Genomic DNA, 17,466 nt, shown 5'->3' with positions numbered 1-17,466 from the left:
AGCTAGTCTGTCTAAAATATCCAATGAGTGGTCGCCAGTAAATTATAAGCTTTAGCCAGAGTTAGACTTTTAAGCATTTATTAAGGAGAATAAGAATTTGGTAAAGAGAGAGAAAGGCCTAGATTCCTATCTATTAAAGGGAGAGCACATTTCTAGCTCCCCGCTCCACCAGCGTCCTCAGGAAAGAGAGCGAGACTGAGCGCCAGTCTCTTCCTTCCTCCTCCCACTAGCCCGCGTCACTTCCTGACTCCTGGTCTTGCCCTCAAAGACCTTCGCTTCATGGGCAGAACTCTTCTACAGTAAGTCTCCAGCAGGTGGCGTCATTCCAATCGTTACACTCTTACCTCATTTGCATATAAAGATGTCCATAACTTAGATCTTACTTGATCAATACCTATTACCTCTTGTGATCTTGAACTCTGAACTTCCTCTGGCTGATTAGAATCTCCTGTATTCCCATTTCTTCCTCTTCTGCTTCATTCTTCTTCAAACATCCACTCCCAGCTATCTTTCTTTATTCTTCAGGTCTTCCACTATTGACCTGCCTTTATTTTCTTCTTGCAAGCACGATCTTGTAATTCAGGGCTTCTTAAACTTTTTCCCACTTGTGACCTCTTTTCTCCCAAGAAATTTATTACATGACCCTGGGTATATAGGCATCTAAAATAGTTATACATGACCTTTTATTGTTGTCAAATTTTTCACTACTCCCACATTCAGTTACATGACCCCACATGAGGTCACAACTCACAGTTTAAAAGCTTTGCTATATAGTTCACCACCAGTTCAGCTTTATACTTTTCTCCATGTTTGATCCTCTGAATCCCTGGTCTGCCACTATTTACTCCCTGAACTTCTCAACCGGACATCATCATCTCCATCTGCCTTCTTTGTTAATTTGTCTTCTGTCTTGGTTATTTGTTTGTATAACTGACAACTGGGTTCATTACAGATTAATTTCATCTAATTTTGAGTTAGCCCTTACTGTTACACAGTAAACCTTTTCTTATTACTTGATTATTTCACTCCCTTCTCAGGCTTTGTTCTAAATCATCTTTTCTCTTAAAAGTAGATCATTTCTCATCTTCTTTTTATCTTTCATTTTAATGTTGTTGTTTTTTTGCAGTAGCTCAAATGAAATGTGAGGTGTGCAAATTTAGAGACATCTCTATCCCAAATGTTCATATGGACAATTTGTGCCCTCTTGTGGTAGAGCCTTCCAAACTTGTATTGGTCTGATCAGCCACAGTTGGACACACTGTACATCGACCCCGACATAGTAATGTCATTTTGGTTCTCTTCGAGTACAAAGAACAACCATCTTTCTCTTAAGCACTCAACTCCTTCCTTACCTTCCTATCTCTTATCAAAAATCATTTGCCTTATGCTTTACATAAGAACACAAGAAATCATTTGTTATGCTTTGCCATACACTCCCTTCTGTATACCTCAAAACCCCAAAACATCTTTACTCATCCTTTCTTCCTTTATGTCTGTATATGAGGGAGTGGTCTTCTTTCCTACGGCTACCTCAGTGTCCTGGATCTCATTCCCTCTTATATCCTACAAGTCTTTACCCTATTATCATTCTATGCCTGTCTCATCTGCAATCTCCTATCTAATGATGCTTTTTTGCTGCTTACAAACATGTGTAAATCTATTCCATCCATCAAAATACTTCACTTGAAACCTCCATTCCTGTATGACATTATCCTATAAGTTTCTCTTCTCTTCATAGTGAAAGTGCTAGGAAAAAATATCCCTACGTTCATTGACTCTTCTCACTCTCTTTTCATCCTCTTTACTGTTTAGCATCTGACTCTACTCAAGAGAAATCTCTTCAGAGTTACCAATAATTTCTTAATTTTGCAAATCTCCTAGGTTTTTCTCAATTTTCATTTTTTCTTGATCTCTTTGCATTTGGCACACTGATATTCTAGATACTCTTTCCTCTCTGGTGTTTTGTGAAACCACTCTCTTTTTTCTCTAGATATATCTCATTTTCTTCTGGATATCTGAGTCAGTTTCTTTAGCTGAATCATCAGTATGCCATCACAACTGTGGATGTTACAAAAGGCCTTTTCCTTTGTCCTCCTCTTCCACCTCTCCCTTACAGTCAAGTATTTATTAAGTGCCTACTATGTACTAGACATTGAAGCTTAAAAATATAATGAATGTCAAAAAACCAAAAAAACCCCAAAATATAATGGATGAAACAGTCCTTAATTGCAAGTAACTTACATCTAATGGGGGAGGGGCAGTGAAACAGCAAGGATATATATATATATATATATATATATATATATATATATGCCAATCTGTATGATTGACATTTTGGAACTTTTGATTCAGAAAATGACCTGATGAACCTGTCTCCATTCCTCATACCTCAGCTTTACCTCTTAGGCTCTGTAGTTTTCTTCAGAACTCAGCTCAAATGCTCTCTTCTGTATAAAGCCTTTCTTGATTTCCCCCCCAGCCCCATTTCCAGTGTCTCTTCTCAAAAATTACCTTGCCTTTATTTTATATATACTTATAAAATGTATTTTGTCTCTCAGAATGTGCTTTAGGGTGGGACTTTTTCAACTCTGCTTTTCTATCCCTGGTGCCTGACCCATAGAAAATGATAGGTGAATGCTCTTTGGGTGATTGCTATCTGATGATCTTTTCCATAGTCTTCATACTCCTTGATCTCTTTTCAGGTTTTGATACTGTGGACCTGCTTCCTCTTCTTGAACCTAGTCTCTTCACATCTCCTGTTCCTCTTTCTACTTATGTGCCTATTTCTCAGTCTCTTTGTGGAATCATCCATTTAGTGTGGCTGTGTCAGGACACCTCTGTCACTATGTTCTCTTTTTAATGGATTTTACTGACTCTTATGGTTTTAAGTATCATTTCTGTGCAGCTTATTCTCAATCCATTCCTAATATCGCTCCTGAGCCCTAGCTGTCAACTTGTTGCCAGATGTCTCTACCTAGATATACCCCCTTACATTTCAAATTCATTATATAAAAACCAGAATTTATTATCTTCTTTCCTCACCTCTCCCCTAAGCCCTATACTTCCTTCAGCTTTATCCTTTTGGACCTGGGATATCATCACCCACCTTCTAGTCAACAGGTTTTAATATTGGATTCATGCTTAACACTTCCCTCTCTTTTATCTTTCACCATTAGTCAGTGGAAAGTCCTGTGTATTCTACTTCCATACTATCTCTTTTATATGTTACAAAATCGCAGAACTCCATAACTGGCGTGGACCTCACATAGCATCTAGTCTCATATTTAAGTAAAGTGTCTTCTCTCCATTTACAAGCCACAATCCTAATTCATACTATAAAAATTTATTACCTTAACTATTTAAAGAACCTCCAAAATGGTCTCACAGCTTTTTATATCTTTCCTCTAATCCATTCTGTTACCAGCTTTTCTAAGGCACAGGTTTGATCACCTTACTCTCCTGCTCAAAAACCTTCCATGACTTTCCATTGCCTATAGGATAAAATACGGGATCCCTAACCAGGTATTTAAAGCCTTCCATAATATGGCTCTCACCAGTCTTGCTAGCCTCATTTTATACTAGTTATTTCTCTGAATGCCACATTTTAGCCAAACAGAACTACTAGCTCTTCCTTTCACTTGATACTTTGTCTCTTCTCAACTCTCAGGTCTTTCCTTCCTCCTTTCTCTTTTTTTGAAATTAGGTCTCCCTAGCTTGCTGGAGTCTAGCAGCCACTCATGACTGGCATGGAAGCTTCGATGTGCTCTATTTCTGACTTAGGCTGGTTCAACTCTCTTCAAGCAAGCCTGGTGTCTCCTTGCTCCTAGGGACTCGTATTAGGGCTTTAGTATTTAAGGCCTAGTAGTGGTGTTGCTGGATGTTCAGTTTCACAACTTTCTGGGCATAGTTTCTAATTGTTTTCCAAATGGCCAGGCCAATTCAGAGCTCCACTAACAGTGCACTAGTATGAACCTGATTGTTTGTTTTTTGGTGGCCTCTTCAGCATTTGTCATTGTTCTCTTTTGTCATCTTTGACAATCTGATGGGTGTGATATGGAACTGCAAAGTCACTTCTTTTTATGTCTGTAATTATTAGTGATTTGGGCAATTTTTTTTCACATTGTTGTTGATAGCTTGAATTTCTTAATTTGAAAATCCTTTTGATTCTTTATCTATTGGGGATTGGCTCTTAGTCTTATACATTTGAATCAGTTCCTCTTATATCTTGGATATGAAACCTTTATCAGAGAGACCTGCTACAAAGAATCCCCCCCCCCCATCATGCCCATTTCTTTTAATTTTAACTACATTGGTTTTGTTTCTGAAATTTTATAACACAAATCACCCATCTTATTTTCTGATATCCCATAAACTATGTCAATCCATATATCTCAAAGGTAGTTTCTTCCTTGCCTTTAATCATGTTACCTTTTATGCCAGTTATGTTTGATACTCCCCTTTTCTTAATCTACATTCATACAAACTTTCTTCCATACCTACTATGCACTTCCTCCTCTTCTTTGCTTCTCAAACTGCTTTCCTTCTATCCATCCAACAAACTTGTTTTTCAAGGCTTTACCTCCATGAAGCTTTCCCTGATGTCCCCACCCAGCAGTGTTTTATTTTTCTCTTTCTCAGTTTTTCTCATACTATATTTATATGCATGTACTGTGCTCCCAGGAGAATATAATGCTCCTCTGGGGCAGTAACTTTTGTTTTTGTCTTTGCATTCCCAGTGTCTACCAGTGTTTCATGCATACAGGTGATTAATAAGTGCTTGTTGAACTGAACCGAATTGAATTGATTTGCAAATGTATATTCTAGAGAGCTCTGTCTTCCTGTGCATTAACTGCTTCCGTGCAGACAATTGGGCATTTTGGGAAGTTGTGTTCACTCATGAAGATTATTTTTTAAACACGTTATAACTAAATGTTACCAAATATCACCTTGAAGAATGTTCTGTGTTTGTTGAATTGAACTGAATTGAGTTAACTTTGCTTGTAATTTTATAATCCAGAGAACTTTATTATTTTTCTCTGAATGTGCCAAGGCAGAGCATATTCAGCATTTTGGAAATTTCTTCACTTGTTTAGGGTGGCATTTAAAAATTATTGTTATTAAATGTTACCTGGAAGAATGTCTGATTAACAGTAATGCTTTAAATGTTAACCTGAAAAAGTTAATGCAGCTTCTCTAAGTGAATAATTTACAAAATCACAGTTGTAGGGACAATCTGCCTCAATAAATCTTTTCTGATACCTTTTGATCATGCCCTTTAACATTCAGTTTCACATCCATTTTTTATTTGTTTTTATAAGATTCTCTTGTCTTAAGCTTCATTTCTGCTGACCAAGGACTTTTCAAACTTAAAATAAATTGATCCTGAAGTATTTTGCAAATTTTGTTTATAGCTTTCAAGTTGGTAGTTTAACCAGTTCAGTGGAGGAGATCTCCTCAGCATGTTGTTCCTTTGTTTAATGCTTCTGTTTTGAAGGCATGTTCCCTTTGATCTGTTGGTAAACTCCATGTGCACTCTGACCTATTTCTCTCTCTCCCTCCAGTTTTTGAACCAAAGCCGGCAGGCCCTTGAAATGAAAATGGAAACCCCTCCTGCTAGTGGGGCTACAGTGATGAGGCCTGTAATGCAGGCCCAAGTAAACTCTCAGGTGAGAAGGGTAGGGATCTTTTCAGTTCAAGGAGCACATGTGAATAATTGTTGAATAAATGCATGGTATCCTTTTATTGTAGAACATCAGAGTTGGAAGAACCTTGGAGGCTATCTAGTGTAAAAGTGAACATAAACATGCACACAAGCATGCACACACTAACTCCAGCTTAGATACAGGATGTCCCAAAAGTTTTAGTGCAGTTTAAAGCTGTTGATGCTTGTAAGCTGCACTAAGACTTTTGGGATCTCATACATAATGGTCTTTCTAGACTTTGAAGACTTACAGTACAGGAGTAACTCAATACCTTCTGAGCCAGCCTGTTCTACTTGAAGATAGTTTTAGCTGTTTTCTCATCTTACAACTAAACATCCCGCTTCACAGCTTTCACTCATTGTTCCTTCTGCTGAGGCCTCTTCTTTTCTTCCATATTATTATTATTAGTCCTGGTTTAGCACAATTGAACATGGGTCTTTTAAGATCTAGTGTTTCTTTTGAATGAAATATCATCTAGTCTAATTTTTAAAAATAAATGTTTGTTAGCTTTTGTTTTTACATCAGCTACATTTCACATGGTTTACTTCTACCACCCTCTCCCTCCCCAGAGCCATCCCTTAACTAGCCTGTTGTCATACACAGTGTTTGACACCCACAGTCTCTCATTTCTACAGAGAAAGTGGGATTAGGTATTTTATTTGGGGCCAAACTGGGTCATTATAATTTTGCAACATTTTTAGAGCACTTGTATTCTTTCCATTTACTTTGCTGTCAATGTGCATAGCTTTCCTTGTATGCTTACATCTCTTTAATCAATTCATATGTCTTTCCACACTACATGGTATTCATCATTTTCATAATTTCTTGCATCATAGTAATATTCCATTACATTTATGTATCATGATCTATTTAGGCATCCCCCAATGAATAGGCAGCTACTTGGGTTTATAGTTCTTTGTTGCAAGAAAAAAAATATTGCTATAGATATTTTGGGTTTTCATTTTGTCATTGAAGTTCTTGAAATATATATTTATCAGTGACATCTCTGGGTCAAAAGTTATGCTAAGCAATTTTCATTTCTTAACGTTACTGAAAGTTGCTTTCCAAAGTGGTTGGACTAGTTCATAGCATCACCAATAATGTATGCTTGTTTTTGTGTTATCCCTCCAACACTGATGATTCCCACCTTTTTTCAGCTTTGCCAATTTGTTGTGTTTTAGGTAAAACCTTAAAATTATTTGAGTTGCGCTTTTCTTATTTTTAGTAATTTAGAATATTCTTTAATGTGGTTGTCAGTAATTTCTAATTGAGAACTTGTTCCTTCATATCCTTTGACCATTTATCTATTGAGTCTTATTTACTAGTAAAAGTGAGAGCAGTGATAGGGAATGTTATTTCTTCCTATCTTTAGCTTTTGCCACATGTAGAGATAGCATCTACATATTAAACAAGAAAGGTGTTTACAAAGAAAATACAATGCTATATTTTCTTTTTAATGAATACTCACTAAACTCAGTAAACCCCAAACTCCTCAACTTTTTGTTGTTATAAGGTTGCTTGGAGGTATTAGAACTTAAATTTTCTTGTACATCTTATATAAAGTGAGGTGAGACTTATAGGAAACTGACAATAAAGGTTTGATTACTAAAGATGAATATTAATCTAAATTAACGCATTAATCCAAAATTCTGATGTCATAGTAGTAGAATAGGCTGCCCTGGAAGGTAGGGGGGATCTTCAAGTGGAGGCTGGATGAATGCTGGTCAGACACGCTATATAGGAGCACCCTGCTGAGACAGCCTGTGTGCCACATGAGATTTTGTGATATCTCACTGAATTAGCTTTTAGGTCTCTTGCTTTGCAAACACTCTTCTTCTGTTACCTTAAACAGTTAACAGCTTCCCATGACCTATTTATCAGAATGTTTACAAAATTGAGAGTCTTGGTCAGATTTTCTCTTGGCTTACTGTCATATACAGTTCTACTGAAAACCCTCTCAGGATCTCTGCCCTCCATGTGATTTGTATCTTTAATATGTTTTGTGTTCTTGATCATGATGACATCAGTCTGTTCTTCATTTATGTCTTTCATTTTTCTCCTGGTGAGCAGCAAGGTTTTCTCAATGCCCAGATGGTGGCCCAGCGTAGTAGAGAGCTGATTAGTCACCACATCAGACAGCACCGGATGGCAATGATGATGCAACAGCAACAACAGCAACAGCAGCAGCAGCAGCAGCAGCAGCAGACACAGACCTTTAGCCCTCCCCCTAATGTGACTGCTTCAGCCAGCATGGATGGGACTTTGGCTGGGACCTCAATGCCACAAGCTCCTCCACAGCAGTTTTCATACCCACCAAATTATGGTAAATTCTAAAGAAGAAAACTTGTCTTCCTTAAAGGAACACTGTAGATGGCCTAAATTTGGTTCAGAGCATTCAAACAAGCAAAAACTAAGTCAGCACTTTTCACCATTGGCTGTAGGCAGATTGTTCCCATGTTACTTGGCATATTTTCAATACATACTTTTTCTTCCCTCAACTTAAGTTTTGAGGAAAAGGTATGAAGCTGTTATCTTTGTAGCCTTGGGGATAGAATTAGTTCCATACTGAACATTTAGCTTTTAGTAAGACCTTCTAGAGGTGTAAACTATTATTGAATCCTGCCTGCTGACAGTAAATGAAGCTGATTGAACATTATTATTTTTTTTGTTTTGTTTTGTTTTTTGTGGGGCAATGGGGGTTAAGTGATTTGCCCAGGGTCACACAGCTAGTAAGTGTCAAGTGTCTGAGGCCAGATTTGAACTCAGGTACTCCTGAATCCAGGGCAGGTGCTTTATCCACTGTGCCACCTAGCCACCTGAACATTATTTACTTCTAATCAACATTTGGATATAAGGAGGCTCACTTCTCAGGAACTGGGAGCTGTTGGGGGGTGTAAATGAGAAAATTTTGGGGAAAGACTATGGATGTTCACCTAACAGGAAAAGTATCTTCATATACCCACCTATCTCAAGCAGTCAATTATCTATTTATCATATATATAAGTATGTTTGGTAATGTGAAGTGATTAGAAAGGACAGCAAGGTAATTTTGTTTTAAGGGATGTGGCTATCTTCCTGTTGTATAAGTTTGTAGAACTTGAGGATCTGTGTACAACATAGGGATAGATGACCCCTAGCATAATCCCTCCTCTCTTCTAACTTTTCCCAAAACATTCTTTAGAGCAATTAGTGCAGTCATCTTGTGAAGTGGCATTTGAATATTTGCTTAACTTTTAAAAAAAAGACCCTACAACCCAAACCAGTCATTTGTTTTATTTTTCTTTAAGGAATGAGCCAACAATCAGATCCTGCCTTTAGCAGAGTATCTAGTCCTCCCAGTGCAATGATGTCATCCAGAATTGGTGCCTCCCAGAACCCCATGATGCAGCACCCTCAGAATGCACCAATGTATCAGTCCCCAGAGATGAAGGGCTGGCCATCAGGAACCTTGTCCAGAAACAGGTGAACACCATATTTGGTTATGTAGTAGTGAATTTCCCATACCCATAGCTATTGTTGCTTTTATTAAGTTGTATTTTGTCAGTAATATTAGGTGACTTTAAAACTCATTCACACTTAGGCTCTGAAACCTAGTAAAGTACTCTTTGTATTTCCCACTTATGGATATTTGCCCTTAGCAATAAAACTTTAAATGTGAGGCTTTGGGTTTTTACCTCAGAGAATGACAATGATATGTTTGGACCTTTCTAGTTTTAAAATTTGTTGTGAAAGCAAATGTAGTTAATAGATACAGTAAACAAATGAGTATTCTTCTGGAGGTAAAGATTCACCAGGTTTTCTGGGTATCTGTTTTTAAATGTTCTCTCTGTAAGTGAAGAGATAGGGATAAAAAGGTCCTTGACTTCACTGTCCAGGCTTTCTTTGCATTCTCTTTTCTGTGTACTGTTTGCAACTAATCAAAAGGACGTAGAAGGTAATGGTCCTTTCTGCTTTTCAGTTCATTTCCACAGCAGCAGTTTCCCCCTCAAGGTAGCCCTGCCCCCTACAGTATGATGCACATGAATGGTAACAGTGGCCACATCGGACAAATGAACATGAATTCTATGCCCATGTCTGGGATGCCCATGGGTCCAGATCAGGTACAGAAATGTTAATCCTCTTTCTTTAATCACTCTCTGGTGATGTTAACTTGTTTTAAAATGCTGCTAGAGGCAGCTGTGTAGTAGCATCTTGCCTCTGTCCTTAATTAGTTTGTGGCTGTGGGTCAGTCACTTCCTTTCTTTGGTCATTCTTTTTCATTGTAACATAAGAGGGTCATACTTGGTGTCTTTGGAACATACCTACTCTTACTCCCTTTTTTGTTAAGTCAGTTCCACCTTCAAACATCTGTGCCAAGGGCCCTCCCATTTTTGACAGTCTATGCTTCTACTTGTCATATGGTTGATGATTTGCATTAGAGGGCATAATCTTTTTGCTAGCCTTCTATTTATTGATTTGAACTAATGAGACTGAATTTAGTAAAAACAAAGAATCATATATGGACAAATTGAACATAAATGGACACATTGCTATTTACAAGTATAAACATAGGTGTTTTGAATTTTGCAAAATAGATATTTTAACTCTTTTTCCCTGTTATTATTTGCAGAAATACTGCTGACACATGAAGTCCAGAACCTCCCACCAAAAATCACTGTACAAAAGTCTCTGCACTAGTATTTTCAAGAGGTAAAAATAAGGGGTTACACATTGTTTGTAGTGATATCTCAGTTATGGAAAAGACCCACTTCCCTCAAATCTTCATTACGGTATCCCAAGCAACTTCATTTGAACAGAACTGGGTTGTGAGCTAAAACATTGTCTACCTGTTTTTCTGTATATTGTGGTATATTAAGCAATGGACATAATAAATCTTTTTGGCATTCTGCCTCTAGAGATGTGAATCTGGCAATGGCATTTTAGTAAATATGGTAGACTCCCTGTGTGTTATTATTTCTTTCTGCCTTGCTATCCAAAGCCCTTTAAATGTAGGCAGGCCAAAGAGTGGAGAAGTTGTGGGATAGAAAAGTCTGGTTTCTCTAGTAGCAATGTCTGACACAGAATGTAGTTCCCAGCCTTGAGGCCTCTTTTCATTGGTGAACAGTCCTCTCTTAACCTCTTGTCCCCAGTAAATCAGAATGCTTGAGGTCATGTCATCAACTTGAATATGGGCTTTGGATTCCCCACCACCATTGATGGTTGTGCTCTCTAATTCCTTTAGGATTACCACTAGCATCTAATCCCATCATAATTCCAGATTATGACTGATGGCAAGTGGCTTTGAAGAAAGGAAAATGGAAATTACAGTATTTAATTGCAATAGTGGCTAATATTTACATGCTAATGTGCAGCTGAGTGCACTTTATATAGAAAGTAATGGATTAATGCAATATTTTTGAGGTCTTATGGTGAGCTGTATCCATGTTCTCGTCCGAGCTAATCCATCGGGCAGGAACTGTAAACTCACTCGAAAGGACTGGATAATGTCACACTTTGCCTATATGGTAGAGCAATAATCCTTTTTGAAAATCAACTTCAGAAAACCCAAGGCCGGGTACTGCAGTCTGAATCAGAAATTTGCAGTCTGTTTCTGTGAATAGGTTTTTGTAAATACAGTCGTTAAGATATTGTATTATGTGTACATACATATGACTTTTGTAGGTCACAAGAACTCATTTTTGCAGAGTTTGTGAAGCTAAATATTTAACAGTGTTGATTTCTGTAAGCTCAGCATAGTGAGGTAAAAAATAAGACATTCTTAATTTAATGACCTGGGGGTGGGGGTGGGGGATAGTGGCAGCCTGTAGCTTCCCCTCTTCTTTGGTCACCTCACTCATTTCCATCTTTTAAAACAAATAGCTTTCTAAAAAGATGATTCATTTAGGGTTAGGCAGTCATAATTGCTTTCTCCACCTGAACTAAGCACTTTGTTAAATTTTTTTTTTGGTGGGGGGAGGGTATTATTTTCGTGTTTAAAAATACAGTGTGATTTGACAAGAAAAAGAGCTCTCTGCCTTTTTCAGCTCTCCGTGAATTGTACCACAGCAATTCAGGGTATTTTTTGTTTTTTTTTTTTTTTAACTTAAACACGTTGCCTTTTCAGTCAGGGAGTGGATGAATGACATAGGCTTTGTCATTGCTTCAAACTGATGTAAACAGCAGCCTGTTTGTACTATGAGTTTGTGTTAATTTTCAATGTCGTCTTAGCCATTTTTTGTTAACACCATAGCTCAGATTGTTGTTTTCTCTATGCCTCTGTGAAAAAAGCTGGCATTTCTGGTCAGCTCTAACCCTTTAGTGAATTACAACTTTAGTCTCTGTTAACTCTTGATTGTCCATACTTCAGATATGACAACTGCCCACTGGGTCTTGTTTTTGGCTATTGATGCCAGCACCAGTTGGCAGTCAGTAGAAGGGAAGGAAAGATTCAACTTAAAACCATTTTATGCAGGTCACCTGTTATTTTAGTCCTAAATTTCAGACTTGAGTTTTGGCATTAGTGGGTTTATCATACTATTTCTGACATTATTGTTTGCTGTATTTAATTGGGAGTTGGCAACAAGTTTTATTTATAAGTTAGTTTCTACCAAGTTCCTGAAAGTGTCTTTAGCAGTGCAAACATGAATTTCCAAAGCTTCTATTAAAATGGGGGTGAGATGGGAACAATTGGAATGTTAATATGTCTGAATTTTTTTTCAGAAGCTCTATGACTTAAAATTAGTGACAACCACCACCCTCTTTTTAGGCTAATGTATGTGGGAGTAAGATGTAGGTTATTTTAATGGGTCTCTTTTCTTATTCCCTCACCCCCTCCAAAAAACCCCCACACCCAAAATACTACACCCCACTCTCCCACAAACTTGATCTGAACACAGTAGGGAAAGGGAAGTATTTTTATAGCACCCACTTTGTGCTGGGCACTGTGCTAAGTACTTTTTACAAATATTATCTTGGGTAGGTGCCATTATTATCCCAACTTTACAGATGAGAAAACTAAGGCAGCTAGAGGTTAAATGACTTGCCCAGGGTCACACAGTTAGTCTGAGGCTGGAATTGAACTCGGGTCTTCCTGATTCCAAGCTCAGTGCTCTCCCCTCTGTGCTACCCACTGCCTCAAGGGGAAATCAGTTACTTTCTTGCCACCTCTTAAATCATGGATTCTATTCCTGGGGTGTGTATGTTTCCCTTGTTTGACTCATCTTTGTGTTTAACAAAGAGAATGGTGCTCTTTCCTTTTTTGCTCTAAATACCTTTCCCCTACCCCTTTGAGGACTCTTCAGAATTGATTCCAAGGGTAGACTTACATGGTCAGGCACTGGAAGGACGGCAGTTCTCTTCTCCCGACTTTTTATATTCAGTATGAAACCTACCAGATTCTTTAAACATTTTATACTTGTTCATCATGCTGGTGAAACCTGCAAATATTGATGGCTTTGTACATCCTGCCCTTTTTACTTTTTTTGAAAATTTTTCTTGATATTTTTCTGATACCTGCTCTATTTCCTTATGTCCCTTTTCTAAAATTGGTACCTGAAGGATGTACAAGAAATCCTAATACTTCATCCGATTTTAGAATGTTGGATGTTACCAGTATTTACTTTTTGCTGAATCCAAAGATATATTTTTTTTTATAAAGCTCAAAATGTGATGTAAAAGAAATAAATGTTTCTTCCTTTTTTAAAAAAAATGAAATTACATTGTTAATGATTTTCTCATGACAATGCTGTTTATGAATCATTTATCAGGACAGAAAGAAAAGTGTAGAATACAAACAGTACTGCTTAGTACTTCAGTGTTTGATATCTTAAGAGGTGAGTTGGGGTGGGATTTTTTTCCCCCAATTTAGTTCTACAGAAAAACACTTTTTAGGAAAATTCTTTGATTTGGAAAGTGAGGCCATTTGACTGCTAGCAGTGGCCACTTTAACCTGCTGCAGGGAAAAGTCACTTTTAATACCTGTCCGTCTGGTCTTGTAGCCACGGAAGCTGCACATGTGTGAGCTAGTTAAAGAATTAATAGCATCCCAGATATTTGCTTTGAACAGCAAGGGAATGAGGGCTTTTTTTTCCCTGCTATAAGGCAAACCTTTTGAATGTTACATTTTGTAATGTGCAGGGGTTTTTTCTTTAAGGTGGTTTTGTTTTGTTTTGGTTTTTTTGGTTACTATGTGGAATTTTAAAGATGGTGGAAATGATACAGCAATCATAAAATTGTATGTAATTCTGAGAGCAATATTTAAAAATTCTCAGGAGAAGGCTTACAGTATTGAGAATGAATTAAATTTAAATGTAGTTTACATTAAGTATTGCTTGAAATATCTGTATCTTTCTTTACACTGCAAAAAAAATCCAAACCCCATGGGATGATTTATAAGATGGCTGGGTTGTAAGCTATGACTGCTTTTCTGATTGTTTTTTGATGTTAATGTCAATGTAAATAAAGGTTTCTATTTAAAATTGGACCCTGACAATTTTACTCAGCACTTTTCATCCCTGTTGGCTTGTTAAGTAACACATGAAATTCACACATCTGGTAAGAAAAAACCTTTTATGAAAAGGTGTGGTCGGTCTTTACATTCCCTTTTAGCTATGGCATTTAAGCACTCTAAAATGTAAGTAATGATAAATTTCTTTCCTATCCAGTTAGATCCCAAGCTACAAAGGGCTATGACTGTAGGTGCTAAAGTCACACTCTGAAGAGAGTGGGGGTGGGGGCGGTGGAGGGCCCTTGTAATCTCAGACTGGATTATGCTTTTCTCTGTCTTTGCAACCAGGGGAAAAGCTTTACAATTGTTCATTGCAACTTTGTCACTGGGTCTGTCTCCCATGCATCAAAAGAAATTCCTGGGTAAGATTTCCCCATCAGAAAATCCTTCCATGCTGCTCACTGTATCTTCACAGCGCATATATATGATGAAATCTCCTCTTCTTCTCTCCCCCCCCCCCCCCCATCCCTACTCTAATGGTTTGGGTTTGTGAACAATACAGTACTCACACTAAAAAAGTTTCTGTACAAATAGGATTTCATTAAAACTCAGGACATACATTAACTGCATTTTCTTTGCAGTGCTTTAAAAATGGTCAATCCTGGAATGATGTGGTAACAAGGCAACATTTAAAGAAACGGTATCTGGGCATTCCACAATTTATTGACAAAAATCTTCACAACTTGAGTTTCCTTTTGACTTGAACGTTATTGAATATTTATTTACATTGCCCATCTGGAAAGTGGCAATTGATGTGTAATAGGTTGGCCATACGTATATACAGTGAGCTAAAACAGTTTCCTTAGAGGAAACAAGAAACATGGTGAGTGTTTATCCTCTTCTGTCCCAATGCTCTTTAGTGTCTTGTGACATCTTTATACTGGTCATCTTCTACTTAGTGTGTGTATTCTGATTTTAAGGGAAAAAAAAGGTCCATTTTTCTAGGTGCAGTGTACCTGTTTCACTTGCCTTGAGAGATAAAGCCTTCTTTCTCTGACTGTTAATACACTTTATGAAGTGAAATGGGAATTCACTGTAGTTTAAAAAAATTCTTGTGGATTTTGCCCTTGGGGGAGTTTCCAATGTTGGATACCGTATGACACTTCTAGGTTCTTTTTCCCTTTAGCAACTCAGTGTTAGTGGTGACTTCTTGGAATAAAAATGCTTTTTGTGCAGCTGGTGAGGTATATAGTCCAAAGCAAAAGCAGGTCTGCCAGTGGAGTTCTAAAAAGGATCCCTGTTCTTTCTGGATGTCCTCTAGAATCCACCAGATCTCTTTATAGCATGTTACAGTGGTATATTCTACCTACCTCAGCCCCAAAGTTTCTCCAGTACAACAGTGGAAGTCTTACTGAAATCATACACAGTATCTGTAAAAAGTTTGGCTTTTTGGCCAGTGGACGTCTTTCTTCTTTGAGAACGAGCTTTTGGAGCTTAGCCTTCCCATCCTTCCCAGAGTTGTCCTCTGTTAAGCCAAAGAAAAAGAGCATCAGGATTAGGATACTATATTGTTTGCAGATGTCAGGTTATTCTCCAACTAACTAGTCTGGGTTTTCCTAAACTTGGGAAAGAGGGCATTTGTTATGCACCAAAGATGGATAGATAGGGGCCTTTCGTTATATATATGCTCCTGAAACTACGATTATCAACATTATTACCAAAAAGATTTCTTAAACCCCATCCTAACTTTTAATCAGTCAATTAATACTTTTTAGTAACTACATTCAGTTCTGCTATGAAGTATCTATTCCCCAAAAGCACCTCAGTATTGCAAAATTGTGCAATTAAAAAACCACAGGGCTTATGGAAAAATAGGATTAGGGCATAAGGCTCAAGAAGTTTGTTGGCAAATTAAAAAAAAAGATTGGAATCTAATAAAAGTAGCACAGTTTTATACACGTTTAGTAAAGATACATAAATCATAAGATAGTCAATTAATATGGTGCTCTATCTTAAGACCTGAAGTTTGCTTGCATAAAGGCTGCAACTTGTGAGTTATTGTGAAGTAATAAAGTTTTCTGTGTTTTCTTGCTGTTTTCTTGTGGAAGAAACTGAGCATAAACAAATTCAGAATACAGAGATCTAAAATAGTTTCCTCAAAAGAAAAAGAAACGTGGTGATAACTCCAGTCAGATTCAAAATGTTCCCTAATATATCAATCAAGTTAGGACAAATTCATGCTTTTGAAACAAGCACTATGGCAGAACTATTTTATCATTAGGCTATTGAAATCAAGATGCGTATTAATTCCAGCACATGTACAGTCTCATCAATATGCATGCTCACAATTTCATGTCTGATCATGCTGTGTGACTCTTGTTACACTAAGAATATTAAGATCATTACTGTTTTTGTCCTGCTATGAATTGTCCAAAGAATTTATTTAAATCCATTATATCATTTTAATATAGAAGATTCACATTAGCACTCTCTCTAAGTTTCAGAAGGGAAGATAAATGCAACAGATTTAAAGATATGCCTGTCATTCTGGTAGACAGGCCAGGAGACACCATTTTATCTCTTGAGAGCCTCATGCTCATGCTTCCTTTCATTGTCTTAGATTCCTTCTACTCTTCCCAACTCTCAATAAGGGAGTATTCAAATGCATTTTCCACAAGGGGAATAAGTGATTACATATAACCCCCACTTTTAGGAAATGCTTTGATCATACAGGGATCCCCTGATTTCTTGGTGCAGACATTATGTCCAAAACTTGGTAGGCTATCTTTAAAACATTTACCCTGAAGCCACATGTTTCTCTGAACTTGACTGAGAGGCTATTCTTTGGATCAAAGGATCCATTCTCAAACCACATTTGAAGCCTTCCAAAATGAATACGGGACCTGCCTGAGTTTGTACTGCTGTATTGCTTAAAAACAATTTCTTTTAAGAGGGGTGGGTTATAGAATGCTACATTTCTTGTTTTGCTTAAAATAGCTCTATCCCAACTCCCTTAAAAACTATCAGGAGTAAATAAAACAGAAGATATATACTTTTTTGTTGTTGTTGTTATTTGAGGGCAAGACCAGTGCTACTAGAAGCTGAAAGGGGGCATGAAAACCAGGAAGGTTTGCAAAATGAAACAGATCAGAATTATTTTTGTATCTGTAAAATAGTTTCTCAACTCACAGGGACTTAGAAGGTCTCTTCATGTCGGGCCATTTTCGACGCTGAAATTGCCTAGGTTTTCAACAAGTTAAAAAGGAAGGGAACAAAGGGTTAACAATCACCAAGACAAAAAAAGCCCAAACCACCCCAGAAAGTATTCTATCACTAGAA

At 37.4% G+C, this 17,466-nt stretch overlaps 2 protein-coding genes across 8 annotated transcripts in view; one reads left to right on the top strand and one right to left on the bottom strand.

Moving 5' to 3' along the window:
- The window catches only part of NCOA3 (nuclear receptor coactivator 3), a 206,826-nt gene extending 192,663 nt beyond the window's left edge, over nt 1-14,163 (top strand). For all 5 annotated transcript variants that reach the window (XM_043989116.1, XM_043989114.1, XM_043989113.1 and 2 more), the window contains 5 exons: nt 5,562-5,666; nt 7,773-8,025; nt 8,990-9,164; nt 9,661-9,802; nt 10,312-14,163. In XM_043989116.1, the coding sequence (XP_043845051.1) occupies nt 5,562-5,666; nt 7,773-8,025; nt 8,990-9,164; nt 9,661-9,802; nt 10,312-10,323 (687 nt within the window). In that variant the 3' untranslated portion in view covers nt 10,324-14,163. The remainder of the gene's footprint in view (nt 1-5,561; nt 5,667-7,772; nt 8,026-8,989; nt 9,165-9,660; nt 9,803-10,311) is intronic.
- Nucleotides 14,164-14,706: 543 nt separating this feature from the next.
- The window catches only part of SULF2 (sulfatase 2), a 147,075-nt gene continuing 144,315 nt past the window's right edge, over nt 14,707-17,466 (bottom strand). For all 3 annotated transcript variants that reach the window (XM_043989120.1, XM_043989118.1, XM_043989121.1), the window contains 2 exons: nt 17,317-17,367; nt 14,707-15,652 (listed from right to left, as the gene is read on the bottom strand). In XM_043989120.1, the coding sequence (XP_043845055.1) occupies nt 15,622-15,652; nt 17,317-17,367 (82 nt within the window). In that variant the 3' untranslated portion in view covers nt 14,707-15,621. The remainder of the gene's footprint in view (nt 15,653-17,316; nt 17,368-17,466) is intronic.

The sequence above is a fragment of the Dromiciops gliroides genome, chromosome 2, assembly GCF_019393635.1.
Source record: "Dromiciops gliroides isolate mDroGli1 chromosome 2, mDroGli1.pri, whole genome shotgun sequence".
In the NCBI taxonomy this organism is placed as follows: domain Eukaryota; kingdom Metazoa; phylum Chordata; class Mammalia; order Microbiotheria; family Microbiotheriidae; genus Dromiciops; species Dromiciops gliroides.
Note: the sequence above shows the minus strand (reverse complement) of the source record. Positions and strands in the feature narration are given on the sequence as shown.